The sequence below is a fragment of the Schistosoma mansoni genome, chromosome 1 (genome assembly GCF_000237925.1).
Source record: "Schistosoma mansoni strain Puerto Rico chromosome 1, complete genome".
Lineage (NCBI taxonomy): Eukaryota > Metazoa > Platyhelminthes > Trematoda > Strigeidida > Schistosomatidae > Schistosoma > Schistosoma mansoni.
Window position 1 is genome coordinate 20,553,106 of NC_031495.1, and position 23,290 is coordinate 20,576,395.

Sequence of the window (23,290 nt, forward strand, 5' to 3'; positions counted from 1 at the left end):
CGTACAAACGTGTAAACCACTAACTTAGATGATCTGTGTCGAGTGACTGAGGGTCTACTTGAGTTCGACGGGAATGGTGTGACAAACCAGATAACGTCGACGTCACACCTCACGGTTAGTACCTAACTTGGATTACCCCCTTCATCATATCCAGGTACTATAGCTGCTTTGATGACCGTCAAACATAACGAAGTTATTACAGAAATTTATTAGTTGGAGTAAGTACAAGAAACAGAGTGCCTGAAAGCTTTCAGGCAGGTCTCAAAGCTGTATTAACCGGTAAATCATCGAGTTGAAGTTGTGTCATTGAAGATTAGTCCTATATCATACATCATTTTGATGGGATCACTTTCGTTACTTGAGGGATGGAGGCCATCGGACATAGTGTGGCTAAACTCAAATCCAATTTACGATTGTTTTGAATTAGCCGCTTCTACAAAACCTTACAAGCTGTCGAAGTGACGCACCAATCGTTTTACAACAGTTCGACCTTCAAGAGCTCAGTAACCTCTTACAATAGATGAGAACACAGTGCCGTTGTCGTGTTGGGCTGTCAAAATGCTGAAAGGTCTTGCAGATGTCCCGACTTGGTCTTCGGTTGTTAAAGGTTTGTTATATCTGAGCCTTTAAGAGATTTCGTAGTGAGAGCACTGTTTAATAATATACTATATAGAGGTTGCCTCCAATCTTTTGATATTAATTGACCCTGCTTTTATAACCCGATTGCATTGGATGTTTAAACACCCAACTTTGGAGAAACTCGACTGACTTAAAGTAAACCTTCGAGTAAAAGTCTAAGAAGACTCTAAATTTATGCTGGTCTGGGAATTTCGCCCGAGATCGTTATTAAATTTTACACAAGATTTCCATTCACAATTTATACAGTATGGACTTCCGAATCTGGATTTTTACCTGTAATTTCCTCCTAAAACCCCTAAATGAGCACTTGATTTCCAATAGAACTGCTACGGACACTAAGTTTTTCCGTACATTTTTCACTTTTATGGAACTACAATTGTTTGCCTGTTACTCCAAAAAACTTAGTTTTGCACTCTCCCGTAAAATACCACTGTCCATCAATTCTATGTCAGTTGACAAATAAATAAGAGGCTGGGAAAATAATATATGGTAAAGACTGATAGGTTTTGGGGAAGTAATTAGTGGCTTTTTCATCTAAATATTGTGTCTCATACAAAGTATGTATCACCGTAATCAAAAGACTAAGGTATTATAATTCGAAATATGTATTCGATTGAACAAGGACTTCTTACTATAAACGAAATCCATATTTTGCATTTTCAGATCTTTTAAAAAGGGAAAGCAAAATAGTGGTTAATTAGGATTCGTTATGTCCACGGTATTCTTAAACAAAGCAAATCAGAACACAAATTTATGATCAAGAAGTTGTCAATTTGGTATACTAAGAGGTATTGGGATTATGCTTATTCAGAAAAACACCTCAGTTTTAAAATGGGTTTTACAGTGAACCGAAAGTGATATTAGCTATAATAGCTTGAATGCAACAATTTATTTGCAATGAATAACCTATGATAACGTCAATCAGTACCTGGGAGTCCAGTCAAAAAGTGGGAATGAGGAGTAGTTGGTATCTTATATATCAATCTATGAACAATATATATGATCATATGTATCTTACGTACAATTTTAATTAGTTTGCACTTGTATTTCCTTTCGATTTCTGTGCTCGCCTGTATGCCTTATTCCTCACATCGTTCAGAAAGCCTTTACAGGCAGTATCAATCTTTTAATGTCTTTCCCAGACAAGGAATATCTGATCAGTCATATTTGCCATGACTCTCACTTGCTATCAATGGTTCGGTAATTGCCTTTCGTTTCATGTAGCGTTTAACGAATCTCTAAATTTGATGTCATAACGTAAGCCAACATTGACTTCGCTAATATACGAGAATTTTTCCGACTCATAACTCCGCCGGTAGCTCTTCTAGAGTTACTCCCGGTCCCAAGCCCGGGTAAAGGAGGAGGGTTGGGCATGGAGTCGGCAACCCCATCCCGTAGAAGAAATCTTACTAAAAACATGCCAACCATATTAAACAAGTTTCCGACTCATCTATTATTTGGTCTGTAAGCTACCGATTTCTGTTCAGTCTCACCTTTCAACTGGCCTTACAGATGTTCAGGGTTGTTACAGTACATTATCCATTCCAAGTAGATTGTTTCACATAAATTTTTCACAGTTCACATCATTTAATTAGATTCATAACGACTTTTACTAAATATGTTCCATCAAAAATCCTTCACTGTTTTTCAATCTTTTATTATAATGTATATTGCTCTTTAAATTGAAGTTCCATGAGATCATTTGAATAAAGGGGTTTTTATACTACCTTATGTTCCATATCTAAACTAATGTATCCTAACTCAACATCATTCAGGTAATTTATAGTGCATTGTATTGATGGTTCATTGATGTAATTGTTTTATGCCCTGATTTGCTTTTGTTTCAGAATACGGTAGACAATGACCCGATTGGAAAATCATCCGATCCTCTTTTCCAACTACCACCTGTAAATACGAAATAGGGGTGTTGTTAATTGTAAATATTTTCAGTGTAGTCAAATAGGTGCTTTCAATTGTTACATTAATCTTCCGACTGGAGCAGTACATCATTTATTTATTTAATTCCTTTGAACACAAATATTGGTGCGAAGGAGCACCAAATACATATACGCCACACAAGTCACTTGATTTATGTGTGCTCCGTGGTGCTGCCCGTGTGCCCAGACCGAAGCAGGTGGTTTTCTTAGGGGGCCACGCCCGAAGCCTTTGACCTAAAGGTCTGATCCACAAGGCAGTGGAGCAACGTCAGGAGATGCAATCCCATGGTAACCGGTGACCAATAATTGGTCCATACGCTATTTGTTATCTCAGGATACTGGAGCCCACGTGCACTATTGGTTTGGAATCAGGGTTTTCCAACTCCCACCGGTGGGTCCTCTATATCCGCCAATCCATTTAAAATCCCAGGCACTTTATTTTCTTTCTCTCAATTTCGTAAGCAACACCCCCGCAGTTCATCATTATATTAGGTACCAAGAATATCTCTAAAGAGTCTATTTTGTTTACACCTACAAAACCTTTCGATCCCTATCCTGTTTGTTGTTTTTTTTAGATACTTGTAGATTCCCATAGAATTGATTTAGTCAAGTGTGGAAGGCGGTATTATGTCGAAAATTTTCTTATAATCATCAGCTAACTTTTCTGGGGTAACTAGCAGACAACTGTAGTTTTATAAGTTGAATTTTCGTGGAAAATGTGAATTTGTAGTGAATGATTTAACAAGTTCAACTTTGTGGAGATTTCCGGGAATTCGCTAAAGTCAGCGGAAGTAGAAATTCCCCAAAACAGTGAGAAAGGGTAATTTCTACCTCAACTTCCTCCAAAGTTTCTACAGAATTTTCTGGTGAATTTCCACAAAATTTTAACTAAACTGGTCTTTCTTTTTAATTTAGGAGTTTAGGATTAGATTCTTTACACTTCAAAGTCAATTTTTAGGTGTATTTAGTATTCATAATACTTGGTTAACTTAATCTGTTTGATCAGGTGACGAATGTTAGCTTCGGGTACCCTTTTATTTTGGATTACTCACTTACCTGGAGTTTATTTCGGGATTTCTGTAGCCGAGTAGTGATTGATTAACCTGTATTATAAACCTAGTTTGTAATATTTCATTAGCGTGATACAAGATGGGATAGCAGTCCATATTACTTGGGTTTTACAACGTTCTTTAATCCACCCGGAATTCTAGCCCATACTTTTTGTGCAAAATCCAAGCTACCATATTGACTCACAGTCACTACGGAAACGTTAGTCCGAAAAGATGCTTACGTCATTCATCGCAGTTATTAATGATTTGTTATTTAATATACGAACATTCTTTGCAGGTAATCTACTATATTTGGAAGGTAATCTGTGGTGCGCCTAGGTCAGGGTGCTATCAGTGCAAATTAATGATAGCATCAATCACCAAACACATCCACTTCCTTGTGTGCATATGCTTAAACTCCGCCTTTTCGATGCGTAATTCTGATTGACAAGATACAAGTAGGGTATTCTATTGGCAACACTATTTGCAGTTTTGAGACTAATATCATGCAACACAAATACCACAAGGTCTAAAGGAAGATAAATCTACGTGTACCAAGAATCACGAAAAGAAAATGAATGATTCTCATCCAATCATGTAGCCTTCTTTTATGTGGCAAAATAAACGGTATTTAAACTATCAATACCCTGTCCTAATTATATTGCATTTATCTTGAGGAAATATTTCTTCAAACATTTAATGAAACCATGAATAGTACTCCTTACTTCTTCAGAAGCGAGCAATCAGTTTTAGCATATGTGGCTGTAACTACCTATGAAGATCCATTCAAAGCTGAAAATACTAAACTTATTTTTGAGATCAACCTTTTTATTTGAAAATCTTAATCTTTTTCAAGCATTGAAACTGTTTCAAACATCTCGTTTTCATTCACTTTTGTAATATCTGCTTTTGCCAAGTGTAGGTTAATAATTAAATTGAAAAATTAGGCACTAGTTTCTGTAAAAACTACTTTTATAGAATGCTTAACTGTTTTTAAAAATCTCGTTTGATAGAAACGGGCAATTCGGTGTCGAATTTAGGATCACGTATTAGTTTGTGGCGTGGAGACATAACACATCTCCAAATTGATGCTATTGCAAATGCTGCGAATTCCCAGTTGAGGGGTGGTGGAGGGGTAGATGGTGCGATACACAGAGCAGCTGGCTCACAATTGTTAGAAGCTTGTCAAAAGCTTAGTGGCTGTCCAACTGGGGATGCGAAACTTACTCCAGGTTTCAATTTGCCTTCCAAATGTATGTTCCTTTTCTATATTCTATTTAAAGGGTTATTTTTCTTTCTTGTTTTGTCATATACGTTTGAACAATTTATTCAATGCACAAGTAAACTATTTAAATCCTATGTCCTACGAAAACATTAAATCCACATAGCTATATGCAAAGTTCTTATTAGGGAACAGACCAGATTATCCATTTTTGTTTTCGGATTTTATTTTACTTTCTCGTTTTTTTTTCACTATAGTCCTGTACGGTCGCAAAACAATGAACCAAAAAGTTGTATTTTAGTATTAATGTACTTTGTCACTTATTGTCTTCCTTTCTAATATACTTCTTAGTATATTAGTCCTTCAATTTGCTAATTGATTTAAGACTTTGAGTTATTTCCTTTGGAAAAACTAGCTACTAAGGATTTTAATTGTAGTAGCCTGACAAGCTACCTTCTAAAGTTGGTGATTTTACCACCAGACTATCTGTACCAAAATATAACCAGTTCTAATATGGATTCTTCTCCCCGTCAAGAGTGTTAAATAAGTCCCGGTCTATCGCGTAATAAATGTTTCGTTGATGTTAGAGGTATTTTTGTAAACTTTTTTGTACACATATCGTGTTTTCTTGTTTTCGTTTCATAGTAGATATGTGTACATGAGTTTTTATAGATGATTTTATAAGAATTTTCTCCATATATGTGATTTCCTGTACATAATCAGTCGCAAACCTGTTTGATAATTTAGTTCTTGTTCTGATCAAGTGTTCGTTAATAGTTACATATAAGAGCTGGTTTAATTAAATATATTGCAACATCTGCCGTCATGTCATTCAATGTGGGAATTAAGTGTTTGTAGAACATAGTATGAAGACATGTTTGCTTTCTCAAAGTGCTCATCTCAGGTTTTTACTAGCATATTTCTTCCTTGTTTAATGGATAACCATCTTCAATGGGATTTATGGATAGGCAGTTTGGGATAGGTTAAGGAATTTGATCATATTCATGTTATTTAAGGACCATTGTCTTAAAATGATGAGTTTAATGATGATGATTAATCAAAATGAATAGTGGAATAAAATAGCTTATTGCACTTGTGGGCAAGTATAGAAGATTTCTATCTATTACTGTGAGTCTCATTGCCCAAAATGAGAAAATAACCAGACAAATTATCCTTATGTTTTTCCATGATTAATTAGTACGCGACCTGAAATCGTGACTCACCTATGAGAATTGGGGACATCAAGAAGCAACATAAATAAATATATACGAATATAGTGTTGACTAGTTTTTATTATCTCATGGGGAATAACTTGATTAATTCTGTTCTCCAAAGTAGGTCTATTCAGAGACATTACTAATAAACTTAGCCCAAAGTTAAAAAATGGCTAATCGTCTTGATTAGTTCTGGTGGTATACTAATAGTTATAATGATCATGAGCTTTGACCGCTAACGTTGTTAGCCTCTACCTCAATATGCTAGTTGAGCTTGTCTAGCGATGATCCTATCGAGTCATGTTGTTTGGATTACTTGTCATTTGTAGTCCTATCAAGCCAAGCAGTCCTGCTAGAAGGTCACTAAATGAAAGCAGTTTCCGAATCTTGAGGCTGACTACCGTATCTAAGATATGGGGATATTAAAGTGCTTACCAAAAACAATCGATGACTCTACTATCCTACTGGTCAAAGGAATCATAGGTCAATTCTAAAAGGAGCACACACCCTCTTATCTCGTGAGTTTTTGGTATCCGCAGTAAAGTTTACCAGGTCTAAAGCTACCACTGTGAAAGTGAAAAAATGTTGAGATGAAAGGTTGTACGGTCGACTCTTGGGTTTTGCGGTTATATTTAAAAGTCGATAAGACCGTCCATCCTAATCCAATATCTTTTTTTGCTAAATGAAATAGTTATTCACACTGCATACAATCTGTACCCTTCCAGGAAAACTTTGACAAATGATGTGAATCTATACTGGATTTCCGTCTATTGTTCTTGTTCTCCAAGCTTAGTTCTCTGTAGGTGAGCTTCATGAAGGAGTAGCCTAGATAAACTTCACTTATCTCTCCTAGTTTGATCACGTGTAGTTGCACAATACTAGGTGTCAACTTTCCGAAACTAGGCAGGATTGGTTGCAGAACTTTTACTTAAAAAGCCAATACTGGACACACATAAGTGAATTACAGTAAAATTGCTTTGTAAGCCTGAAAAATTAGCAGGAAGTTGTGGACACTCGCGACCCAGGATTCTCGAATTAGAACATAATAGATATATCGCTATATCCGATATGTCGTTTATAACTTGATGTTAGTTTCTTTTGAAACGTGACATCCAGCTGATGCAATCCTCCCCACTACTTCATCACTACATCAGTCTATCAATCATATAGTTTCACTTTTTCTATAACAGGTGTAATTTTCTTCTTCTCTGTATTGCTTGTTACCTGTCATTTTCTCAGGTTATTATTTTCAATTTCCTACTGTTCTAACCCTTAGACGTAATTCATTGTGTCGGACCTGTCGGACGGAATGATGTAGCTTTGGAATCCACATACCGAAAGGCATTGGAGTTGTGCTCTGAGCACAATATCCAGTCTATTGCATTTCCTTGCATATCCACAGGGGTTTATGGTAAGTTCTTATTAGTTTGTCATTCATACAGATTCGTTCTTCTCTTATCATTTCGATGATACGTCTATTTTACGTATCATCTTATCTAGTTACCTTCATTATTCATGTGGGACTGTTGTTGTTTAAGAATAAAATTATTAACTCTCAGTTTCGAGTTGTTTCGAAGTATTTTGTTGTGATTTTTTTTATATAAGTCGTCAAGTAAGAGATTTTCGTCCCTTTGATAAGGTCTACTTCCAAAGCTTCCAGTGAATGACACTCGTAGTGAATTGCATATGTAACATTTGAACATTTTTAAAATCCTGTGTGAGTCACTTAGGTTTAAGATGTCGTATTCGATCCCGATATATATGCAGTTAGAGACAATGTTCTTGTCATCTGTTTCAAGTCCCTAAGTGGAACATTTTATTCGACTAATTACATTGATAAATACATATATAAAGAAATACATTTCCAAACAGCGAAACTTGTCTAGTTTGTTTTATGGTATTCACATCATGAGTGTTACCAGTCGAAAACCCATTATAAAGGTATTTGTGTAGTTATTACGATATCCTTTAGTTGTTATTATATCTCATAGCAAATTGAATCTCTTCAAGCATATACTGTTGAGTTAGAAAGGAATATTGCACAGCGATTATATGCCGTTAAAGATCTTCCACAAAACTTAAAGGATTCATTTATGACTTATGTCCTAGAAGTACAAAAAACAAGGGAAAACAAAAAGAGAATCGACCTAATCAAAGGACTAGACGACCAGATATTTAAACCAGATTTTCCAGACGACTGTAAGCGGTATGTTTTTAACTTTTCCTCTGTTAATCTCGATAGGACTCAACTAGAGGTTTTATCATTAGGTCCTAAGTTTTGTGATAGTCGTAGACATGTGGATCATCTGAAGACTGATGTCCAGTTTGAAAATCTATTTACCCAGACACAAGACCTTACACCCACGACAAAAGTAGAACATGAAAGATTCAAAACCACGCTGGTTGACTGCTGTAACCAATTTAAAAGCAACAAGCATTACACAAATAGTATATTGACTGATAAACATCGTGAAGCTATCCGGAAACTAAAATTGAATGAACACATTCTTATCACTAAACCTGATAAAGGATCCGGCACCGTAATTCTAAACAAAACAGATTACTTAGATAAGATGAATAACCTACTGAGTGATCAAACTAAATTCCAAAAGCTTGGTTCATGTAAAGACCACAATGAAAAGACTGAACGCCAACTAACTGCGGCATTAAAACTTTTAAAACAACATCAATACATCTCTGAGCATACCTATAATGAGCTCAAGCCTTCTGGAACATATACCCCTCGACTCTATGGCCTACCTAAGATTCACAAACCTGAGGTTCCTTTACGCCCAATTCTGGACATGTCAAACTCACCATACCATTCAACAGCAAAATGGTTAGTGAAATTATTGGAACCATTACACCAAGAACTGGTTAACCACAGTGTTAAAGACGTGTTTGAATTTGTGGATTCAATAAAAAATAGGAATATAAATGGTAAAACCATGCTATCACTAGACATAGCATCCTTGTTCACGAATATCCCCCTGATTGAAACTATCGATTATATGTGTGAACAAGTGCTAGAAAAGAAAATAGAGATACCGATTCCAATACATAAAATGAAAGAACTCCTGTTGAAATGTACTATGAATATCTACTTTAAGTTTAACAATGAATTTTACAGACAAGTAGATGGAGTAGCAATGGGATCACCACTAGGCCCGATCCTTGCTGACATTTTTCTGGCCAAACTGGAAAATGGACCCTTAAAAGACACCCTAAGTAAGCTAGACTATTACTGTCGATACATAGATGACACACTAATCGTATGCGACGAAATGGTTGACAAACAGGAGATGTTGGTCAGTCAATCAGCTACAACGTAGGACCAGGCACATATATGCATCGGTCCAAGTTGCCATACCTCGTTAGCACAACAAGATGAACACCGGATTCATAGAAGTAATTAATTTAGTGGTGGTAGTATATAAAGAAAGGTTGTATATAAGGATATAGTACAGGAAGGAAGAGAGATATGAAGCAATTTTAATCTCAAGGTTTAAGGGAAGATAAAGAGTGTATACACCTACGCCATTGTGATCGATTCTGAGCCATGTCACCTAGAGTCTCCAACCATTGGTTACGATAGTCACGCGGACCCCAACCAGGTAGTCTGCATCTGCCAACATGGCTCAGGCTAGAAGTTAGTGACTTCAAACACTGATGCCATGTTTTGGTTTGGCCGCCCCTAACTCTCTTCCAACCATCCCCAATACTAGTCATCATAGCGCGTCGTGGTAATCGGTGTTCAGGCATACGTAACACGTGGCCCAACCATCTCAGTCGATGGAGATTCATGACCTCATCAACTGATTTACCATCGTTCCCTAATACCCTGCGTCTAACCTCACTATTACTTACCCGGTGATCCCAGCAGATGCGAGCAATATTTCTAAGGCATCTGTGGTCAAATACTAGTAACCTACGCGTATCTTCTACTCTTAATGGCCATGTTTCACAGCCGTAAAGTAGAACAGAGCGAACTGATGCGCAGTATACTCGTCCCTTAATTGATAGACGGATATCTCGTCTTCGCCATAGGTGACGTAAGTTGACAAGAGCCAAACGAGCTTTTTGAATCCGTGCTGAGATTTCGTCAGACACCAACCCATTAGGGCTGATCAGACTTCCAAGATAAGTGAAGTTGTCGACGCGTTCGACTACTTCACTCCCTATCCTTAGTTCGGGTGTTGACGCAGGCCAGTCCTGGAGTAACAATTTACATTTGGATGGGGAGAAACGCATCCCAAACATCCAGGCATTATTACTGAGTTCCAACAGAAGACTCTGCATTTTGTCAGCGTCTTCACCAAACAGGACTATGTCATCTGCGTATTCTAAGTCGCTTAGTGGTCCCCCTGGTAGGAGATCAATTCCTGTAAATTCAGTCGACGAGAGTGTTATTTCCAGCAACAGGTCTATAATGAAGTTAAACAAAAAAGGGGATAGTGGACAGCCTTGACGTACACCACTTGAGGTTGTAAAATCATATGACAGTTCGCCATAAGCTCTGACTCGACTGATAGTGTTCGAGTAAAGAGCCTTCACAAGGTTTATGTACTTCTCAGGTACACCTTTCAATGACAGACACTGCCACAGAACCTCTCGGTCTACAGAGTCAAATGCTGCTTTCAAGTCAAGAAAAACTATCATTGTCGGACGCCGATAAACGTGTCTGTGCTCTAAAACTTGACGAATGGTGAATATGTGGTCGATACAGCCACGACCAGGTCTGAAGCCAGCCTGATTTTCTCGTGTTTGCAGTTCACGAGTCTTAGTTAGGCGCCTGATAATTATTGAGGCTAGTATTTTAGATACTATGTTAGTCAGACTAATCCCTCTATGGTTATCGCAGGATGACTTGGACCCCTTCTTATATATTGGGACAATAAGTGATTGTGACCAGTCGGATGGGATTACATCCGTCTCCCAGATTTTAGCCAGAATATTAGTCAACCTAATCGCTAAAATTGGACCACCATATTTAAAGACCTCTGGAGCCAATCCATCTGGACCAGCTGCTCTTCCTCGTTTCAGATTACTTATAGCCTTTTGAACTTCAAGTAGGGTCGGGGGGCCTACTTCAATGTTCCATTCAGGTTTTCTGGGAATAGTGGGTAGTTGTGCAGTAGCTGAAGGCCAGCTAAACTGCTCCTTAAAGTGTTCCGCCCATCGTTCTAAACGTTTGGGTTGAGAGCAGATAAGGGTTCCGTCTTTTCCGGAGATTGTCTCACTTACACTTGACTTCTTAATTCCAGTTTCTTTTATTAGTCTGAATAGTTGCCTGGTGTTGCCTACAGCCGCTGCCTTTTCCATCTCTTTTGCTTTCGTTGCCCACCACCGCTCACGATCGTTCCTTAGACTTTTAGTTAACCTAGATCTAATTTGTTTACGCTCTTCGTCATGTTCAGAGCCTGATGGGATGAGTTTACGCGAATCCATCAGTGAAATAGACTTAGAAGAAATCCATTGGTTTTTTGGAGCCCTATGGTTTAAATGACTAATAGATGTTACTGCTGTTTCCACAGCTGTTCGTATGTCTTTCCAAGCAGTATCTGGGTAAGTCTTGTTTACAGAACTGCCTAGATGTGAACTCAGTTGTTTCTGGAATTCGCATTTGGCTTTTTCGTCCTCCAGTTCAATCCCAATGGGTCTTCTTAGTGTACTTTTCCTGCGTCCATTGAGGCGCAGACAAATGCGCGCTCGTATTAAAGCGTGATCAGAGTCTAAACAAGTATTCCAATACGAGCGACAATCTTCTATTGAGCCTCTCCAACGATGACTGATGACAATATGGTCTATTTGAGTCCATCGTTGGTTTGGTGCAGGTGGTCGCCATGTTAGACGATGTCTCTCCTTATGTTTAAAATTAGTGCTTGCCAAAAATAAACGATTGTCTGAGCATAGTTGCAACAGACGATCACCATTATCGGTTCGTTGAGCCGGAATACTAAAACACCCACCTAAATGTCTTTCTGTTTGATTTAAGCTGCCTACCTGGGCATTAAAGTCACCCGCTACGACTACTATGTCTGAGCGCTTAGCTTTCTGAAGAAGCTCAGAGAGCTTTCTGTAAAAGTCATCCTTCACTTCATCAGGGCTGCAGTCAGTGGAAGCGTAGGCAGAAACGACGAAAAGGCAACGACGTGTGTCCCTATCCTTCCGAGTTCTTACGGATCCATTTAGCCGGACAGCACACAGGCGACTGTTAACGGGGATCCATTCTAGTAGTGCCTTATCTGCCCTTGTACTTAGTGCTATGCCTACACCTGCAAGTCCACGAGAACTAGCCAACGGGTCGCCAGATACACGGAGGGTGTATTTCGTTGGCTGTCCATTTTGGCGAGGTGAGGTCAAGTGAATGACCACACTGGGATCCTGTATGCGTGTTTCGGAGACACAGCATACATCAATGGTACGAGATTCTAGGGTTTTAGCTAAGGAGGCCTGTTGACCGATTTGACTTAGGGTACGTACGTTGAAGGCTCCAATGTGTAGTTTGGAGCGAGGTTTTAGTAGACCTGGGACAGCTTTTCGCGCACTAGAATCGTTGGCCATGGTGACACTTGAGGAGGAAACCGAGAGAGGAAGTTTAGTGTTGAAAGTCAAGGTAGAAGGAATAGTAGGAATTGAAGAAGGAGATTGATTATGAATACAGTGGTCTTGAGTGTTGTTAGAGGTATGAGGGCAGTTATCACTTCCCGGTTGCCCACACCGTGGAAGGATTCTTCTAGAGGTACCTGAAAAAGAAATTGGGTTAGAAGTGGTCTTAATGACCTGAGAGCGTGACCGCAGTGCCCAAGGGACAACTGCTTGAGGTCGGTCACACACGACCTTTTTGTGGGTAGTTTTTGTGTTAGCTCCGTTCTTCAAAGGACCTTACCGCCGGAGACGGAAATCCGTGGGATAAGGCGAGATGTGCATTTTTAGGGTCGACCTTTTCTAACCCCACCCCTCCTTGTGGGAAGGCAGCATCGCTGTCATGCTGGTTGTCTGAAGGAAACACCTTACTGCTGTCACACCTCTGTACAGTCAGCAGTACGACTTCGCCTTCGGACCTTGGGTTTGCTGCTTTTAGTCTCACCGCTCTTCAACCGACCTGTCTGGCATGGTAGGACCTCGAGGAACGATTGTTCCAGCCAGCATAGCTCGATTGCTTCATCACGATAGGCAAGCCCGACCACCACGTCAAGGTAGCAGCAACGGTCGGGAGGAGATGTTGGACTTTTTCAATAACGTCCACCCAGCTATTCAATTCACCAGCGAGGAAGAGAAAGACAATAGTATAGCTTTCCTCGATGTCCTATTTTCTAGAAGGAGAGATGGTTCCATCAAGCGAAATATATTTAGAAATAATACATGGACGGGTCAGTATACCCATTTCCAAAGCTTCACTCCTCTTCAGTATAAAATAAATTTGGTTAAATGTCTCAGCCATAGAATCAAGCTATTATGTTCTGAGGACAGTGTTGAGAGTGAAATAGATATACTAAAAAATACATTGCGAAAGAATGGCTACCCGGATAAGTTCGTTAAGAAATACCTAGTAGAAAATACTGTTAAAATAAGAAGAAATTGTGAAACAGTGAGTAAAAAAACCTTGTATTTGAAACTGGACTTCAAAGGTGACATAGCGGGTGATATTCTAACACGCCGACTGAAAAGATCGGTTGAAAGGACGTTTTACGCCGCCAAGCTACACGTCACTTTCTCAACTAAACCAGTACTCACGCAATTAATCAAGGATAAGTTACCGAAGATGGGCTCTTCCATGTGTGTATACCAATTCAACTGCTCCTGTGGAGCTAGTTACATAGGCCGTACTCAGAGGGCTTTATCCTTGCGTATTCGTGAACATGTACCAGCATGGTTGGGAAAAGGAGTCACAATCCATTAACAGCGCCATCCTTTCTCACTTGGTAGACAGTGAACATAATATCAAAATAGAGGAAGCCTTCTCTGTTTTATATCAAGTTCCGAAAACTCTACCTCAAAGAGCTAGATTACGATTACTTTACATAGCCGAAGCCATCTGGATCAACTCCAGAAAACCAAACTTATGCATCCAGAAAAAGTATATCCAGCCACTATGTTTACCTTGGCCTACGATTGGATCACCGGATTCCTAAACTAAATATTATAAACCTCCCCCGTTTTTTTTCTTTTCTTCCTTTTTTGTTGATCACCTCTATCTTACTCTTCACATCCATCATTCCCAACTCCTTTATCGTAATTATCTTGATAACATCCCCTTTTATTACATATTATATTCACACAACAATCTTATTATTATTATTACTGCTTATCATTATTATCTCAATTGACAAGATGAAATCCTCCTACTATGCACTTTATTCACACAATTTTTTGCATTTTCATTTTTTCTAAATTGCTATTATATCAATTGTGACTAGACACTTGATTACAAATCACTTTGACCTTTATTAAATGACCTTTCTATGAAGTGTTAACTCGAATAAATTTATAAGTGAAATGAAATTGTGAGATAAATGATCAGAATAAACATAGTTGACATGGGGTGAAAGAGAATAATGGGATTTCAAATCAGAAATTACATAATATGCAGAATAATATGAATTAGGTCAGATATAGTAAATAGGGGTGGATGCTGAATAAATTTCTCTAAAAGGTTAGCAAGTGTAATAATAATAATGACTGGTAAGATGTGTAGATAAAATAAGTTTAGGATATAAAAATGAACATTAATCAAATTAATATCACATTTTATAAAATTGATTATTAACAAGTTGACCCTGAAGTTGGTCAGAGTAAAAGGAGCGGTTGAACATATTTCTTTTAGATGCAAAGCTCTGGCTTTTTGATCCGAATAGCAATTGCCTCAGACGTCTGCAGAATTCTTAATCTGACGGAATTAGGTAGATTGTTGTTAACACGGTATATTATTGCGAAAGATTGCTCCATGTTGGCTGTATTAAATGGGCTAAAATAGAGCTGTTAACCGTTTTGATTACACCTTTGTTTAACCACACTGGGAGGTGCTCACGAGCCCGAGTATACAAATTCCTAGAACATCTGCCTATATAACTTGCCCCACAGGAGCAGTTGAATTGATAGATACAGAAAGAAGTGGCTAGTCTAGGCAATTTATCTTTCAACATCGGCGTGATCATTGGACGTGTGGAAAACATTAGTTGTAGTTTACCTGCATCAAAAGTCCTTTGGATTGATTTTTGTAGCTTCAGTCTTAACATTTTACTAGGTGCGTCGCCTCTGAATTGTAGACGTATATACAGAGGCTTTTTATTTACAGTTAAACATTCTTTATGCTCTCTTTTACTAGCTATGTTTTTATTTATAAATTTATCAGGGTCGTGTATAATGCTTTTGTTTCATCTTCGACCGTATCTCGAGAGCATATGGTCTTGATTCTATAGTGTAATGTCTTAATCAGGTTCCTTTTGTACTGTAGAGGAACAAAACTAAAAGTTTATATACTGACCCGTCCACGTTGTTTTCCTGTCTATGTTTCTTCTTAATAAACCATCTTTTCTCCTTGTAAGTAGAACATCTAGAAAGGCTATTCTACCTCCATTTTCTTCCTCATATGTGAATTTTATGAATGGATGAACTGTATTGAATAGCTCAGGTGTTTCTATTAAGCCAGTATGGTCGTTATAAAGGATGAACGTATCGTCCATATATCAGCAGTAAAATGAGAACTTTTCAATCTGATGTGCTCGTGGGTCGTTTTCTAGTTTCGAGAGAAAAATATCGGCCAATATGGGACTTAGGGGTGAACACATCGCGACACCATCTATTTGTCTGTAGATTTCACCATTGAATTTGAAATGTACATTCATAGTACATTTTAGTAGTAATTCTTTGATGGTCTCCACAGGGATTGTAGTTTCTATTTCTTGTTCTCTAAGCTGTTCACAAATATATTCTACAGTCTCTCTGAGTGGGACATTTGTGAACAATGACGTTACGTCAAAGGACATCATCTTTTGACCTTTCGTGTTTGTGTTTTTAATCTTGTCGACGAATTGGAACACATCTTTAAAACTGTGCTCTACTAGGCGTTTGTGAAGTCGTTTTACAACGGTTACTAACCACTTTGCTACAGTATGGTAAGGGGAATCGTACATGTCCAAAATCGGCCTCAATGGGATATCCGGTTTATGTGCCTTCGGTACATAAGGAGGCCATCAGTGAACTTATTAATGGCGAAAATCTGATTATCGCAAAATGTAATTAAGGTAAACGAGGTATTTATCTTGTCAATGTAGTCTTTTTTGTTAAGTAGGATAGTTCCGTTTCCTCAATCAGGTTTTGATATTTTTCCGATATTTTATAATTGTAGAACCTGATGAGAAATTATTGAAAAGAATATTCTTTGTTCATATGATTGTGCTTAAATATGGTCGGAATTTTTCAGCAATTGAATTTTTGTTGATAATTTTAAATTTTTTCCATTAAATAGCTTTCTAGATCAATAACTGAATGTTGTCATGCATTGAGAAAACCCGCCTGGCTTTAGTCAACTTGTGTGACTTGTCAGGTAGGAAGATATCCTTCTTCAAAACGGAGGGGTGAACATATTCAAATATTCATATCCAAGTGGTGAATCACCGAATCGCTCTCTGTGATAGGAATAAAAATTTATATAGACTAATGATTGATAATTATTTTGTGTACTACGATCGAAAAACATTATGAATATTCTGTTCAGTGTCCAAAATACATTGTGTCAGTGTATTCATCTGAATGGTTCTGTTATCTCTGTACTATAGGTTTATCTTCATAAGATAATGAAGGAAAAACCTTTTATCTGCGAAAGTATATCTGCACTATAATAAAAATAAAGTAGATATTCAAATCCTACTCCAGTCTGCACAATCCATGGACACCTGAAATAAGAGTTCACCATAGATTCTCGTGATTCTACGAATATCCAAGTAATGTGACACACTCACTAGATGCATCTTTCAGTGATTATTACACACACATGATCGTTTAATTAGTGAGGTCAAAAGGTTATTCTGGAGCTTGAGAGCGGTAGGTTTAATTGTATTTCAGAATCTGTTAGAATATTGAAAGCTGGTCTTTTTAACCACTATAAAGCTCAAAATTGTTTACTCAAATAACTTGGCATATCATCTGGTAGACTGACTTGTAATTTCCACGACCATCATTCAATGTTAATATTATATTAAATTATATATTGTACATTTTAATTCCTTATATTTAAACCCAAGGTTTCCCTAATGAAGCAGCTGCCAAGGTGGCACTTCATACGGTGCTCTCCTATCTGAAATCTCATCAAGAGGTTGGTTTTTCAGTAATTTGTATTTAGTAAAGTGCACTTTTTTAACATATTTTTGTAATATCGTATTACATACTGGAGTATTGTCTTTTCATTATCGACGATAACCAAAAGAGGTGATTAGAAATTCGAAAACTGATATAGTATCTCTAATGGCTTCATTTAAACAATACATAGAAGGTCGGGTATGTTGATAATGAGACCAAGGTACGTTTAAAATAATAGTAAATATATTATGAAAATTCTATAGACATAGTTCTTGTGCAAACGAGGCCAACAGTATTGGGTTATTTATGTGTGTAGCATTTAACTTACTGATTTAAACCAGTAATAGTGAGTAGTAATGTTATAGTTAGTAATACATCGATATATTATTGTTGTATTTATTATTAATTGAGTCGTTCAAAACATGAGTATCATTTTATCAGGAATCATGTCTTCATAACTTAATCGTTATCATACATATGTGACAATTTAAAAGAGTTACATTGAATTTGTTCCCGATAAATACCATGTGTCAACATTCGTTTGTAGTTTCTTGTTTCTACATTTTCAGTATACAATTAATTACTTCCAGACTATAGGCTTTCATCTTTTTGGAGAGGAGGTTAATGTCTTACTCCTATTCCTTTGTCCTTCCATTCATTTCAAGGCTAATTCTATTGTTTGTCAGTATAACCTCAAAACAGCATTAGGTTATTGCTGTTTTCATATCGAGATGATACTACAGATAACAATTGTTTACTGTTTATTATATACATAAGATACTGTACATAAATCGATCTTATTAAATCTAACGAAAAATGAAGTTCTGCAAATACTTATTAGCTACTTGGATTGTTTTGTAATTGAATCTGATTGGTTAACATGGTTGATAGATTGCAGCGATTGTTTTAAAAGCTTTGTCGAGAAAAATATTAAAGCATTAAGTGAGAGTTAATCAGAATAGAAACTTAAATCATAGTATACAGAAAATTATTTACTTTACTGGTTCCCTGGATATCTAAAGTTGCATTAAATAACATAAATACAGTATGATTTGTTCATCATTCAGTTCTAAAATGTTTTTGTTGATTGAGAAAGAAATCTTTATAATCAATCAGTTATTCAGTCTACTTTTTAAACCCATCATTTATTAAGTTAACAGAATTTTATTCAATCATACTTGTCTAAAATACTCGTAATTGTGGAAGAGCTGTGAATATAAACATCGGATAAATTCGTTTGGAGTGTACATATTTCAGAAATAAAGCGAAAGTGCTTTAAAATGAAACTCAGTTTTGTTTTATAATTTATTTGTCAGAATGATTTTATTATTATTATTATGCATTATTATATAATTGTTTGGTTGTGTACTCCCATGTTCTATTGGGTACTGTTTTTTTCTCTTTCAGATTCAACGTGTTATCTTTTGTATATTTATGGATGTTGACTATAAAATTTATGAAAATTTAATCCCAGAGATGTTGGATTCTTATAAATAACTGAGTCCGTGTTTTGCGTTCCTGAAGCATTTAATTTTTGACGGCTATTCAAATTTCTATTTACAATCATATTTGAAACAAATAAAAAAGTGTTTTCGGCATTTCATGTTGTGTGGGGTTATTTTGTTTTATCATTAGTTAACCAAGAGAGTAATTTGCATAAATATTTTTGTTTACATGTGTTTTCTTTGTATACTGGCCTTCAAATATTTTATTTTCTCACATCTTAACGTATTCCAAAAACATATAGTTTACTCTCTGACCAAGTGTTATTCCGATCTTTACATCGCTATTTTCTCTGGTTTTCTACTGACTGTCTAAATGTTGGATATTTGCAATAACCGTACTAGTGTATAGTCTTTATATAATGGAATATCCACATATATTAAATCATAAACACTAATTATCCAATTAAGAAATCCTATTTTGTTTAATGTTCAGTCAATAAATGCTGGCAATTTCGTTGAACAAGTTCCGATGTCATATTCGATAGGTTTGTCTTGGGTAACTAAAGTAGAATGTGGAAAAAATTAATAGGACATTTATTTGTATATTTTTTAGGATGAATAATATTTCGTTGGCCGTTATATTAAATGCTATTTTACAAAATTTGGCAAAATAGCATTTCTGATTAATCTTGTTTATATACCATTATGTATATTAGTTCATACTGAAGCGATTGTATGAAAACCAAAACGTTTAATTAGTAATCTGGTCTGTCACGCTCTCACAATGTAAGTGATCACTCTTATCAATCTGAACGTCAGGTGACGGTAAAATAGAAAACTTACAAGTTATATGGGTGCATTGGTCTTTGGTTTTCATAATAATAGGTTTGTTCCAAACACAATATTCATCGGGAGTTCCAGTTTGAGTTGCTTACTGTACATTTGTGAAGTATCCGGTCTCGATCCATTTTTTCACCTGTTCTGACTAATGGACAGTTTTATTGAATAATCTTTCAAAATTTCTATTCAAATAATAAAACCTGTCAATGATAGCTTATTGGATTCAAAACTTTTGAGCTCTGTGTTGGTGTGAATTGTACTTTAAGGGTTGTATCGCATCACATTTCGGGATTTTATAATAGGTATACTCTAGTATATACGTTTATCACCAGTATCGAGTCACATATTTCTTGGCAATCTTCGAGTTTGGCCAACGAGGCGCAGAGTTGCTTATATGTGATAAAATATGTGTTTAGTGGTGTTATCATAACCAGTAGTGAGGTTTATTCGTAAATTGAACAAAGCCCAATATGTGTACAACAAGTAAGCCGCTCTCAAAAATCTCTTAGTTTATACAGTGTAGGAAGTTTAGCTTACCAGGTGATGAATTTAACAGAAGTCTCTCTATCAGGTAAATATTCATTAACATGTACGTCTATTTTTACAATCATTAGTTTATGTTTCTCTCTGTAACCTTGAACGAATACCATCAACATATACGGACGTAAGAATCCATTGCCTAAGGTATGCTTTGCTGATAGTTCGATTCTAGTTTACATAATTTGATCACAGAACTATTTTCAGTTATTAATTGAAAGTGGTTGTACATTCACGAAATAGATAAGACGACTCTTTCGAGATTCAAATATCAAAACTTAATGAATAGATTAATAAAAGATACCATAACAAACTTTTCTTCATTGGCGATCAACTACTAGTCACATGTTTTCAATATAAACAAAAACTGGCTAAGTGTAACAATTATCGGTGAATGCTCTAGATCATAAATCCGTTCTCTAAAATATTCTCCCTTACATTGATCACCCTGGGTTTCCACGTTTCGATAATATATTAGCTTCAATGTTCCTCATCAATCCTAATGTTTAAGTGGAAATACGAACTTGATTGAACAGTTTCCTTTGAAAAAATGCAACAGCTGAGAATTTCTTTCTAGAAACATAAGGCAATTATAATTAACCGAGGAAAATGAGGCGAGTAAACTAGGTTTAATTAAATTATAGAGAAAACCAGGATAAACTAGCTGGGTTTCTTGTCGATTATCATTTTTAAATTATTACTGCATCGCGATATAACTACTGCATGACGATGAAGAAGAAATAAATAAAATATAGTTTGAGCAATCAAAGCAATACAAATGGTAATCATAACTAAATTGTCTAAATCAGTTAGAGATCGATACATACGTGAATAAGCATTCATGTTAATAATAATTGGTGTTGGTTTCTGGGTGAGCCCCATTTTATTTCACCAAGTTCATTGTTCGGTATTGAAGAATTATTATTCTCGGAAATATTTTACAGAAAGTTGGAACATTATAGAGCAAATAAGTTGTGGAATAGGATCAAACAAAAATATAACACTGATAATTTAGAATGAATCGAAGTGTGTTGCTGATATCGTTTTCATTTGAATATAATAGAATATTGTAGTAGGGTTACTTATGACATCTAAGTTACTTAAAATCTGTTACTCCGATTAGTATTCCTCCGTATTATTAAAACACTAGGAGCGCATTTAAATGAATTATAATGGTGTTTTTACTTGTATTGGGTATGGATTTCTCAAAATTCTGTTGGGAAGTTGTAATTCAAGAAGTCTAGAGTGAGACGATTACTAGTTGATAATATTGAATAGAGACTGCACTATACGACAGGTTGACTATGTAAACCAATCATATACGACTTAGGTGCTCATAGTAGTCACGATGGTTTCGAAATCTGAAGGTCCTGAGTTTGTCCTTGCCTGATTTTTCGAGCATGCGCTACTAAGGAGTCCTGGAACTGGACGGAACAGCTGTTCATTTCTTACTAATTTCCCTGCTGGTATGAATTCTTAATGACAGTCGCTTGTCAGATTAACTGTTTTTGAACGATAACAATAGACTGCATGTTTTCACTTGGTTTCTGTCAGAAAGGACCAAACTTTATATGAGCTACCAAGATTTAAAATTGATTCAGTCCTTGATGGTTTCTTATAAGTGGTCTTTTTGCAGTGTTTACCTTCGGATTTCAGTTATTAATGTCATTTAAAGGGTTTATGAGAAGAAAAAAACTTATTTTAAAATCTAGAATGCAGATTGATAATATTTTGAGTTACAAGCTACAGTGGAGTCAAGAATACAGATTACATTCTTTTTGAGACCTTTCAGTTGAATGTAACCAAACGTCGTTTTTGATATTCACGGTAAGATTTGCATACTGATCACTCATCGCTTCTGTAAGGACTTAGCAAAAGGACTATGCTGTTACTGGTATTGTTTACTATGATTGTGGTATAACTGGTACTTACTAATTATTACAACGGAACGAGACTGTTATACGGATGCACGGAAGAAAGACTGTAAATGAAGACTTACTTATTCATCAACTACTAATTAAAATGACATTAGAAGTAACGATGAGTTACACATCATTTTAAGTGCTCGCTTGACAGGTGAAATTGAATGCATTGAACCAGAAGTAGTTGACATTAAACAGTCAATAAGTTAATGCGTCTAGAGTATACAAAATCAATAAATCAACTGTCTTAGCTGAGAGATATAATTCATCATTGAATTGTATATTTATTTACATCTTAAAACAACAGAATTATTGGCTATAACGCTGAGTCAAAGCAGTCACCGACTTGTCCAATGGCTATTATGTTTATATTCTGTTGTAGTTAATATTTGGGACTTCGTTTAGTGATTCTCTATTAGTAAATAGGATCCCTGAATGGATGAGTAGGTATACCCTGTATTTGCAACTTGATTATATTCTAAGTAATGATTTGCAGATGGAATAGATTAGGAATAAGATAATTTTACCCAAATTTTGGTCATTTGTTTTTGAACTGCTAAGAAAAGAAATCTGACATGCTGTTAAAAGTAATAAGACCTAATTAAATTATCCAAGCTAATCCTAACCAGTAGACTAAGTTTTGTATGTAAAGATAATGGTTCGATTCAAAAGCAAACCTAGTTTATGGTTGAGTACCAACCAACGACCTCCGGGCAACTGGTTTGATCCATCATTGTACTTAGTACACGTATAAATATACAATTGTACTGAGTGGAAGTCATATTACATACGTTTTCAAAGTGTTTGAATTTTTATTTATTTCTTTTTAATATATATATATATATATAAGGAACTGTTTGTTATACATAGCTTATATCACGGACTAACTGAAGTTCAATGCCCGTTGAAAACCAGGAAGTCCCATTCCGTCATTCATTTACCACACAGCACAAGGAATCGAACTTATGATCCTTAGGTTTCTGAGCAAACATTTTATCTTTAAACCACCCAGAATGAATAGAATAACTTGTATTTTCAACTTCAGCCTATCTATGATATTGCTCTGTGACTAAAATCCAGTTCAGTTTAATATTAAAAGGCAGTCAATCATCACTGAAAAAATTGTTGATAAATCATTTTTTATACATCGGTTATTCTCTAACTTAATAGAAAACAAGCAGTTT

At 36.2% G+C, this 23,290-nt stretch overlaps 1 protein-coding gene across 2 annotated transcripts; it reads left to right on the forward strand.

Annotated features, from left to right (window-relative positions):
* Positions 1 to 452: 452 nt before the first annotated feature.
* On the forward strand, positions 453 to 18,959 carry Smp_140900.1 (hypothetical protein; the record flags this gene model as incomplete). Of its 2 annotated transcripts, XM_018793603.1 has the most annotated exons (6): positions 453 to 607; positions 4,639 to 4,878; positions 7,338 to 7,472; positions 8,171 to 8,260; positions 17,308 to 17,378; positions 18,770 to 18,859. In XM_018793603.1, exons 1-6 carry the CDS (start codon positions 559 to 561, stop codon positions 18,857 to 18,859), a joined length of 675 nt encoding a protein of 224 aa, XP_018648098.1. In that variant the 5' UTR covers positions 453 to 558. The 2 variants fall into 2 exon arrangements, with proteins under 2 accessions (XP_018648098.1, XP_018648099.1); XM_018793604.1 differs by lacking the exon at positions 8,171 to 8,260 and having other exon boundaries at positions 514 to 607; positions 18,770 to 18,959.
* Between the last annotated feature and the right edge of the window lie 4,331 nt (positions 18,960 to 23,290).